The following is an 11129-nucleotide window of genomic DNA, read 5'->3' as shown; positions in this document are numbered from 1 at the left end:
TTTTTTTTTTTTTTTTTTTTTTTTTTTTTTTTTTTTTTTTTTCCTCACTTTTTTATTTCCCTTTGCATGTGACTGTACGTAGAGGATTAATTATTTGGTTTTTTGCACTTTTCTTTTATTTTGTATTATTATTTGTTAAATTAATTCTCGATTTATTCAAATTCTAAAATTGATTGCACTTTCATGTTTCGGATGAGAAATTGTGCTTTCGATCTTATTCTTAGTTCTGGGTCTGGTTATTTCTGCGAGTGTAACGACCCAAATCCACCACTAGCAAATATTGTCTTCTTTGGACTTCCCCTCAAGGCTTTAAAAAGAAAAGATTTTCACACTCTTATAAAACGGTGAATTGTTCTCCTCCCCAAGACATCATATCTCGGCTCTTGATTTTATAGAGTGGTTTTCTTTATTGTTAAAGAGACTCGTGATTGGTTGAATTGAAAATAATAATAATAATAATTTTATAAACTCTATTTTCTCCTAACGAATAGTTATATATATATATATATATATATATATATATATAAAACAAAAAAACAAAAAAACAATAGCGAGTTTGTTTGACTAAAATTTTGACCATAATTTTTTTAATTTCACCAATAGTTTACAATCTAGAGTTCTATATGGACATATGGACATTTAAATGTATTATATTTTATTTTAAATTTAAATACGTGTAGTTGTTACACTTTAGACAGCTTAATGATTTAATTAATGAAAAAAATTCGAAAAATATTAATTTTTTTAATATAAAATTTTGTCACAAATAATACGCTCTCTTTCAAACTAATATTAATATCCAACAAATGGATATTGACACTTGGATTGTTTATTAAATTTTTATTTAAAAAAATTAGAAAAATTAGGCATCTTTGAAGATTAGAAATTGAAAGGTGGATTATAAAGTGGATTATAAAATTAATTAGTAGTTAAGAAATTTGGTGTATGATTAAACTAAAATATTTAGAGTAGGTGGTGACGTCAGTTGGGAGTACTTGAATACGTGGATGCACAGCCCAATATTGGGCTTGAGACAGGCCCATATCAAGTTGGGCTGGGCTTACTTTTCTTGTACAGCCCAAGTTCTTTCTTAGTCGTCTTTTATTTTGTAGTGATTTTTTTAGAAAAAAATATGAAAATCTCTGCAATATTGAATAGAACGTGGATATGCGAATTTAACGGGAGAACATGCATTCCAAGAATCGGAGGCTTTTTCGATCGAAATTATTGTTTGATTCGTTTTTGCTTCACCTGGATTTATCTTCTTCTGATTTGTTGATCTGAATTGGCCAAAGTTTTGTGAAGAGAGGAAGAAATGGAGTACGAAGTGGAAGGGGAAGCGAAATTGTGTCCCAATCAAGGAAGGTAATGGCGTAAGAACCAGGTTCCCCACTAAGCACAAACTAATATCGCCTCTTCTTTCCTTTCCTTTCATTTTCAATTCTTTTTCCTTCCGCACAAATTTCAACATCTTTATAATTTATTCTTTACGTGCTTTTTCCACAGTTCAGGGATTTCCCTGCCGAGGAATAGGTATGCCCACATTCATAGTCAACAATTCAAATTCCTGTTCCTTTTTCCGGGAGGATATTATTTAGTATTTTGCTGCACTTTTGTAGTGATTGAAGCATTATAAAGCATAAAGATGCTAGTGGACGGAGCTTCTTCCAATGCTGTTTCTACACATTCATTAGCCTAAGCTCTGGTGCGGTTAATCAACTCTGGAATATACTTTTTCTTCTTTTTGTTTCTCTTTTTTCTTTTATTTGGTTGAAATTATTTACAATAATAGTAACAATTGTTTAGGAAAAGAGGGGGTCGAGATCTATGCTATTGATTGAACTATCGACCTTTAAATATTTTGTTTTGGCGTTGGTCATTATTGGTTAGTGGGCTATGGTGTTCTTCATGAAATTTATAGTGGTTGGTGTCAGATCATAAATAGAACATCCATTTATAGCAACGATGGATTTTGCAACTATGACAACCTTGTTCCTAACGCATTATGAATCAGAACAATTACTACAAAATCAAACAAATTCCGCAAGTGTCAAAAAATATAAAGGGAAATGAAAGAGTGAAGTCATGTCCACCACCCTTTATGCGACAAGCATTTTGAATCATCGTGCCCAGATTCATACGGATTTTACTATATTTGTGCCTAGAAGTTTATTTTTTAAGGTAGTGGATAGTAAATTTGGGTTCTGCAAGAGTTCTGTTTTTAGATCTTAAAGGCTAAACCATCTTGTTCGTTCATATTATCGGGACATCCCGAAGATCCATTCATTGGGCCTCTCGTGTCCATGCCGAGTATCAGTTATAGGAAATTAAGGATCATGGAGCAGTAAAAGTCGTGATAAGTAAGCACCAATAATTTGCCCAACCCATTTGCTAATGGTCCATTTACTACAAGAAATGCACCTTATATTGCTTTCTTTCTAGCTCAGTTTTTTTCTTAGTTGACCAATGAGGCGTTTAGTAGTTGGCAGCCTGATTCAACAACATGACTAATAGGAAGTTGGCCACTTGGATTACTGGACCAAAATCAAATCCCATCACTCTTTATTGGAAAAAGCTTATTCAGTAATGATGCTTACTAGTTTTCAATTGCTGAAGTGAGAGGAAGGTTGAATATCTTCCCTAAATGTTCTAAACTTCTATTATCTTTTCCTTCTTTATTTAGTTTTTGAGTGGAAACTTGTTGAAAAGGAATTTCTGCAGTGTTTCTGGTCCCCAAAAGAAACAACTAATCTCTCTTTTACTTGTAGGACTTTATTTTCCTCATTTGATTGTCCAGCTCTAAGAGTTTCTTGTAGAAAATCTCATTTGTTCAAAGACAAAAAGAACTGTTATTTGAGATAGGAAGGATTGAGTTCAAGAATTTCTGATCTGCTTTTGTTTAAGATCTAGTTGACAGATCTTCTGCCATTTACCTTTCACTAACATATCAAAGAATGTAAACCTATTTTCTTTTAATATATATTTGTTTGTGTGTTTTTGTGGTTAAATTGCATATTCAGTCCCTATGGTTGGAGAAGGTTAGAATTTCACCCCTATGATTTTTGGAACTCTCATAATGTGAGATCCCACCTCGGTTGGAGAGGAGAAAAAAGTATTTTCTTATAAGAGTGTGAAAACTTTTCTCTATTAGATGCGTTTTAAAACCATAAGCTGATGGCAATACATAACAAGCCAAAGTAGATAATATATGCTAGCAGTGGGCTTGGATTGTTACAAATGGTATCAGAGCTAGACACTGAACGGTGTGTCAACGAGGATGCTGGGCCCCCAAGGGGGGTGGATTGTGAGATCCCTCATCGGTTGGAGAGGAGAACGAAACATTTCTTGTAAGGGTGTGGAGACCTCTCCCCAATAGGCGCGTTTTAAAACCATGAGATTGATGGCAATACGTAATGGGCCAAAACAGTCTAAGGACCAGATTCTAACTACCTCCAAACCATAAGGACTAATTTGCTACTTATTCTGTATTTATATATTTATTATCACAGCCCCACCTGATCTCCTTTACCATGGCATTATTGAATATTGTCATGTATGACAGCTACTGCTGGCAGATATGCAGAGTCCCCCCCTTCCCCCACCACTTTTGAGCCTCAAACTTCTTTTGAGCACTTCATTAAATCAGTCCTTTGTCCTCCAATATGGTTATCACATGGGGGAAATTCATTCATAGCTTTCTATTTCTTGTAGGCTAGATTTACTTGTCAGATTCTTACGAGGTATAGCCGAAGGGAGTTAAACAAGTAAAACCTTCGGGTTAAATCTACCAGATCAACCTTTCACTTCCATGTCTTGTGAATTGACAGTGAGAAATGACCAAACTTTGTAATGAATTAATATGTTGTCAGCAACAAGAATCCAGAGCAGATCGTGTAGGTGTTGGTGTTGGTGTTGGTGTTTGTGTTGCGAGACTCCATAAAGCTATGTCGATTTGTCTCTTTCTATTTATCTTATTTATATGCCTAAAAGTTACGTTATTGAAGATCTCGTTTGTATCCTTTTTCCCCCTCCTCTTTAGTAAATACATTCTTGGGTCTGCTTAAACTTAGTTGAGCAAGTTACTGTTTGAATATTGTAGCTAATTGATTGGGTTGGGAACAATTTGAATTGCTTAGGCGGTTGTACTTAAAAATTGGATCGAAACAACCTTAATTATTGCAAGGTAAAAGCAAAGCAGAAAAGGGAAGGGGAAAAAGAAAAGGAAAACAACGTGTAGCTAAAAGCCAAATGCTTTTTTGACAGAAAATAATGCAAAGTCTTTGTGGGTTCTCTATTCCTAGAATCTCTCTCTTTTTCCTATCTCTATCGCAGGCCGATTAGCTCCACACACACACACACACAGCCTTCTTTCCCAATAGCTTTAGTGGGAGCAAAGAACCTACGAATTCATATTTAGAACAAATTAAGACTGCTTCTATAGTGGAAAAATACTTTATACTCTTTGTTATTCCAAAGATAATAAGCTTAGGATTCAACCCCTCCCCCACCAAAATCAGAGAGAGAATTGTTTTGGCTGGGCCTACATCTTTAACTACTGAAACCTCAGTAGGAAAGGATGCATGTGGACTGCTTGAGATTTGTATTTGAAGTGTGAACTCTATAATCAATTGTTTTCTTTGCGCAGATATCATGACTTAATGGGATAAGGATCTGTTCTTCTTCTTTTTTTTTTTTTGCTTATTTTTGGTTAATGAGAGCTTGATTTATGTGTGTCCTGTCTTGTTTTAGGAATTTATGTATAGTGGTTTATTTTGAAATATTCTTTTGACGTTTAAAAACTCATCCAAATTGATATCCCGGACCCATTCTTGATACTCACTATCTGGTTATAATTCATATTTTTAGTGTTTGATTGTTTGAAATAATGTTTGTGATTATGTAGAGGGTGCTATAGCGAAAGTCTTCCTTCTCACTCGACTTCAACGAGTTGTTTCTAATTCATTCAAATCTGAAGCTTTTTCCACATCAAACTTAGGAAAGTACACTGTCGTGAGAGAAAGAGCTTCTGATTACCGTACAATCAATATCTTGTTATCTCTATGTATACAATAGCTACGAGCTACTAGAGAAAACTACGAGTAGCCACTCCACTTGAATTCTATCCATACAAGAAGACCACACATTCGAATGAAAAACTTACCTCTTTTGTATGCTCCACTTTACCTTCCTCGATTGTAAATATTTGCTTTGGGGAAAAGTTAGAGAGAAAGAGGCAAGTGGGGGGGACAGGTTGTGATAGGTTTAACAAGAGAACAGCTCATAGAGAATACTGTTTTACCAATATCATCACATTTACTTTGGCCCTTTTGAGTGGCTGAGTCAACTCTACATAATTATATATTCAAAGATGAAGGGTGAGAGGAACAGAGAGAGAGGTTATATCTAAGATTAAAAGGTTTGGAGAATCAAAGCTGAGCCTCCTTCCCTCCCCTCGGCCCTTCCTCTCGTGAGGACCCGAGAGTAATCAAGGGCGAAACGAAGAAAGAAGGAAATAGTTTATCTCGGATTAAAAAGAAAATTTAGAAGTTGGATCGATATTTGACAATGTCCTTGTTATGCATTCCACTTTACATGACTACGACACTATAAAGAAAGGAAAAAAAAGAGGGAGGGTCCATATTCTAAAAAGGATGTTTGAAATGAATTCAACATCTTTTCGTGTGAAAGGAATGTGTATGGTGGTGGTTCGAGTTTGAGTATGACTTCTCTTTCTTTCAACTTTTTAAATATAATTTTATTGAAGTCGGACCCATTAAACACGATGATCAAATCCAATATAGCCCAACACAATCAAATTAGAAAAGAAAAAGGGGAGTGAAAGGGAATATGGAGGGTGTTAGTGTGGGTTGGGGAGTGGGCATGAACACCATGCCTGAAATGCCGAGTTGCCTGGAAGTGGTTGGTGAGTCAACTCATCCCACAAGCACCTAAAATAGCATACATCAAAAGAGAAACTTATATGACAGCACAAGCAGACCCACAGCGGAGTGTGAGTCACCAATGTTGTGTCCTGGGCCCCACCCACCCCTGTTTGGTGGATACAATTACAGTAAGATTTTTTTTTTTTTTTTTTTTTTTTTTTTTTTGACAAAATAATTTTAAAGATTTATTATTATTTTAAAATTGAGGAAGGAAAAAAAAGATGGAAAAATAAGAGAAAAAGACGGGGAAAGATGCCATTGCCATGCTCGATACCTGTTCCTGTTGTAAAATGCCTTCTGGAAGACAATGCCCCACACTTATTGCTGGCCCCCACATTTCACCACCATTGTCATTCCTCTTGACACGTCATCCCCTCCTTCTTTTTCCTTATATATATATATATATATATATATATATTTCATTTTAATATTTCTATCTCTCTTATTCTATAATTTCATATTATTTTCTTTTCCATGATTTTCTGAATTAAAAAAGAAAACACGAAGAATTGGTAGATTTTGTTAAAAAAGAATATATATTTTTTTTTATTTGAATCTAAATTTGAGGTGGTTTTTGTTCGGTTTTGTATGCTCGGCGGTGATGCCTACGGCGGTAAGTTCAGCTCGGCAATGCTTAGCACCAGATGCTGCACACGCGCTGGACGAGGCGGTGGCGGTGGCGCGCCGCCGTGGGCATGCTCAGACGACGTCGCTTCACGCCATATCCGCACTTCTCTCTCTTCCCTCCTCCGCGCTTCGTGACGCCTGTGCACGCGCCCGTAAAACTTCCGCTTATTTCCCTCGTCTTCAATTCAAAGCCCTCGAGCTCTGTCTCAGCGTCTCTCTCGACCGTGTCCCCTCCACTCAACTTTCCGATGACCCTCCCGTCTCCAACTCCCTCATGGCTGCTATTAAGCGCTCTCAGGCTAACCAGCGCCGGCAGCCGGAGAATTTACATTTGTATCACCAACTCTCTCAACAGTCCTCCATTGCTTGCGTCAAAGTCGAACTCCAGCATTTTCTTCTTTCCATTCTCGACGATCCTGTCGTCAGTAGGGTTTTCGGCGAAGCTGGATTTCGGAGCTCCGAAATCAAGCTTGCTATTATTCGTCCTTTCCCTCAGCTTCTTCGCTACTCCTCTCGCGCTAGAGGCCCCCCTTTGTTCCTCTGTAATTTGATGGACTATTCCGATCCCAATCGTCGGGGTTTCTTGTTTCCACTTTCCGGATTCCGCGATCGGGACGACAACGAAAACAATCGCAGAATCGGACAGGTTTTGGGCAGAAACAAAGGAAGGAATCCTCTACTCATCGGAGTATCTGCTTACGTTGCTCTCGAGAGTTTCACGGAGGCCATCGATAAACGGAACAACAATTTCTTGCCGGAGGAATTGGTCGGTGTGCGAACGGTTTCCCTCGAGAACGATTTCTCTAAGTTTTTGTCTGAGAATTCCGAAATGGGGTCTTTGAATGTGAGATTCGTGGAGGTCATTCAGATGGTGGAGCAGTCGCCATGGCCTGGATTGATAGTAAATTTCGGAGACTTGAATGCACTCGTCGACGATAATTCTTCCGATGACCGAGCAAGCCATGTCGTCGGCCACTTGAAAAAGTTGGTCGACGTTCATGGCGATAAAGTCTGGTTGATTGGCGCAGCTGCAAGCTATGAAACTTACATGAGATTGGTTACTAAATTTCCTTCGATTGAGAAGGACTGGGATTTACATCTCTTGCCCATAACTTCTCTCAGACCTGAATCATATCCCAAGTCCAGGTCAGACTCCAAATCTTTCTTGGAATTTGCTTTTAGAATTTTATAAGATTTTCTTGTTCATGAATTTTGAGTATTGGGTTTATTTTATTGTTTCTTACCAAGTAGTCAATCCTGGTAGTTCAAATAAGATATAACACCTGGATGACGGCAGCTGTCTAGCTCATTTTAGATCTCTGTCTTTTTCTCTTTTATGATCTAGCCTGCCTTACACATCGAAATTCATGCCTTTTCACCATGAAATTTGATCGTTTATAAAATTATTCGATTGTTTGAGAAGTTGGATAGAGTAAAAAAGCTCAGCTAACATGTCAATATTTCTATAAATGGAAAGGTTTGCATCTATAATACGAGGGTGTAATGTCTTTTACTTGAGATTATCATACAATTCCATAGAATTTAGATGAATATGAGTTTAAATACTAATTGATACTGATTTTGTTGATATCATTATTTTATTGATCTTTCCATCAAACTTTCTGTAAATATGAGAGCTTGATATCTGCATTAACATGAACTTGTAGAAGATTTCTCAATCTCTTGCTGATTCTGGGTTTCCAAAGTTGTCCGTGGTTAAAAGGTCTCTGCTTCATCAAAAATTTTTAAATGAATTGTATATTGGTTTGTGAACATTTCTGTCATTTTTTTTTGTGAGATCCCATATCGATTGGAGAGAGGAACGAAACATTCTTTATAAGGGTGTTGAAACCTCTCCCTAATAGACGTGTTTTAAAACCTTGAGGGGAAGCTCAGAAGGAAAAACCCGTGGCCTTGGACTATTACATTTTTCTTCCATAAATCTTAAGAAGCCAACCATTTTCTGTTTCGTTTGTAACTTTGGATTCTTAGATCTTATGGTTATCCTCTTTGTCACTACAGTTTGATGGGATCATTTGTTCCACTTGGGGGGTTCTTTTCGACACCTTCTGATGCAAGTATCCCTTTGAGCGGTTCAGGCCAACATCGTTCCCGCTGTCTTCAATGTGACAAAAACTGTGAAGACGAAGTGATTGCTGCTTCAAAGGGCGTTTTTACGCCCCCTCTATCCGAGCAGTACCAATCTAGCTTGCCTTCTTGGATGCAAATGACTGAACTTAGCAACTCGGATGGATTCGATGCGAAGGTGAGTATTTGCTTTCAAATTCAATTCTCAGTATATGGCAGTGTTTTTCATGTTCTAAGATATGTTCAATTTGAATAGAGGCTATACTAATTGAGAATTTCCATAACAACCAATTTCTTTTGTTCTTAAAGTTGTGAGGACTGATAGTGTAGTTTACTTTAGAGAATTCTCTGCTTTTCTTGTGTAAAAGCTAGTTCATACGTCTTCAGTGCAGACCAGAGATGATGGACTGGTATTGAGTGCCAAAATTGCAGGGTTCCAAAAGAAATGGGACAATATATGCCAGCGTCTTCATCACGGTCAACCATTAAAAGAAGCACACGTGTTTCCGATGATTGTGGACTTCCGAGTCGCCGAAGATAAAAAGGAAGGTGCTGCTGTTCATAATGCATGTATTTCATCACACCAGGATTCATCTGCGGATTTGAACTCCAGAAATTTCATGGATTTACCAAAGATTTCTCCCTCAAGATCAAAAACCTTTCCTTTATCTGGCAAGGCGAGTAACGAGAATCTCCTATCCAAACTGCAGGAAGAAACATCTAAAACTGAAGATCTCGAGTTAGGGGGCAGAAAATCTTGTTTCAGCCTATCAATTTCCAGTGTCGATGATGAAAGTCGAACGTCTCCCCCATCAGCAGGGTCTGTCACGACAGATTTAGGGTTGGGGATAGTTTCCTTGCCTACCAGTAATAAGCTGAAGAAACCGTTAAATCCTAATGCCGAAGGCTGCTGTTCAACAAATGTTGATTTACTTAATGGGAAAGTCTGTAATGTCTTCACTTTATCTTCATCCTGTTCCAGCCCTGAACAAATAGGACAGATGAATGCCATGGATGTGAAGATGCTCTTTCGGTTGCTCAAGGAAAGAGTTTTCTGGCAAGATCACGCTGTGAGCGTCGTTAGTCAAACGATATCCCAACACCAAACCAGAAGCGAAAAACGCCATGGATCTCATTTGAGGGGGGACATATGGTTCAACTTTATTGGTCCTGATAAGTTTGGTAAAAAAAAAGTTGCTATTGCTCTTGCTGAGATATTGTATGGAAACAAGGATCAGTTCATATGTGTTGACTTGAGCTCCCAAGATGTGACGATCAATCCCGATACGCTTCGTGGATGCCCGCGTATGAGAAGTAACAACCCAGAATTCAGAGGGAAAACTGTTCTGGATTTCGTTGCGGCTGAGTTGAGGAAGCAACCTTTGTCCGTCATTATGCTCGAAAATGTTGACAAGGCTGAACTTCTTGATCAAAATAGATTGTCACAAGCTATTCGAACTGGTAAACTCTCAGACCTGCAAGGCAGAGAAGTTAGCATTAAGAATGCGATATTCATGATGACATCGACGTCCTCGTGTACTAAACAACAAATGATTTTTCCCGACGAGAAAATGTCCAAGTATTCTGAAGAAAGACTCTTGAAAGCGAAAAGCTGGTCGTTACAGATAAAAGTTGATTCTAGCTTAGATCAAGCAAACCGAACCAAGACTGTCTCCAACCCATTCTTCATGAACAAAAGGAAGCTCAATGTCATAGAAGAATCTTCAGATCAGCTGGTGAAACGGTGTCATAAGACATCAAACAAGTACCTGGATTTGAATCGGCCAGCAGAAGAAAACGTGGAACACGATACCGATGGGGACTGCCCCTACGACGACTCCACTTTTGAGATCAAAACATGGTTACAAGAGTTCTGTAACTACATTGATCAAGTAGTAGTTTTCAAGCCATTTGATTTTGATTCTCTAGCTGAGAAAATTCAACGGGAAGTTAAGAAGATCCATCATAGTGTGTTTGGCTCAGAATGCATGCTTGAAATTGACTCAAAGGTGATGGAACAATTGCTTGCAGCAGCCTATATTTCATATGGTACTACAGAAGTAGATGATTGGATGGAGCAAGTTCTAAGCAGGAAATTCTTAGAAGTCAAAAGAACACACATACTCTCTAATTACTCCATTGTCAAACTCTCTGCCTATGAACAGGAGCTTTCCTTAGAGGAAAAAACAGCAGAAACCTGTCTTCCCCGGAGAATCATTTTAGATCCAACGTCGTGGTCGTGTTCTAGCTAAGATGTAAAATGCAGTGTCATGTAATGTAGTAAGAAATCTTGCTTAGCCTGTAAATCCCCATAAGTTTTTGTTGTGTTTTCTTTTTCAAGGTTATGTTCTGTAAGATATGGTATTTAGCTGCGTGGTTAAGTTCAGGAAGTTATAAGCCAATTATCCTTGTTTTTGCTTGTTCTTTTCTCTTCCTTTTGGCCTGAGTTATAAGCAATTTTGGTTCCCAATA

General features: G+C 37.8%; 1 protein-coding gene and 1 long non-coding RNA gene across 4 annotated transcripts; both read left to right on the top strand.

Moving 5' to 3' along the window:
- Positions 1-1143: 1143 nt before the first annotated feature.
- LOC111459660 lies at positions 1144-5451 on the top strand. Of its 3 annotated transcripts, none has more exons than XR_002713328.1 (4): positions 1159-1365; positions 1507-1533; positions 1620-1705; positions 4906-5451. It is a non-coding gene; the product is annotated as an uncharacterized LOC111459660 (long non-coding RNA). The 3 variants fall into 3 exon arrangements; XR_002713327.1 differs by lacking the exon at positions 4906-5451 and adding an exon at positions 3712-4223; XR_002713326.1 differs by lacking the exon at positions 4906-5451 and having other exon boundaries at positions 1144-1365; positions 1620-1942.
- Positions 5452-6422: 971 nt separating this feature from the next.
- LOC111459614 (protein SMAX1-LIKE 6) lies at positions 6423-11059 on the top strand. Its single transcript, XM_023102607.1, has 3 exons — positions 6423-7715; positions 8592-8835; positions 9050-11059. Exons 1-3 carry the CDS (start codon positions 6544-6546, stop codon positions 10907-10909), a joined length of 3276 nt encoding a protein of 1091 aa, XP_022958375.1. The 5' UTR covers positions 6423-6543; the 3' UTR covers positions 10910-11059.
- Positions 11060-11129: the final 70 nt, after the last annotated feature.

Source organism: Cucurbita moschata, unplaced genomic scaffold, assembly GCF_002738365.1.
Source record: "Cucurbita moschata cultivar Rifu unplaced genomic scaffold, Cmos_1.0 Cmo_Scf00002, whole genome shotgun sequence".
Classification (NCBI taxonomy): Eukaryota; Viridiplantae; Streptophyta; class Magnoliopsida; order Cucurbitales; family Cucurbitaceae; genus Cucurbita; species Cucurbita moschata.
The sequence above is the reverse complement of the archived record's forward strand: the minus strand, read 5'-3'. Positions and strand labels throughout refer to the sequence as shown.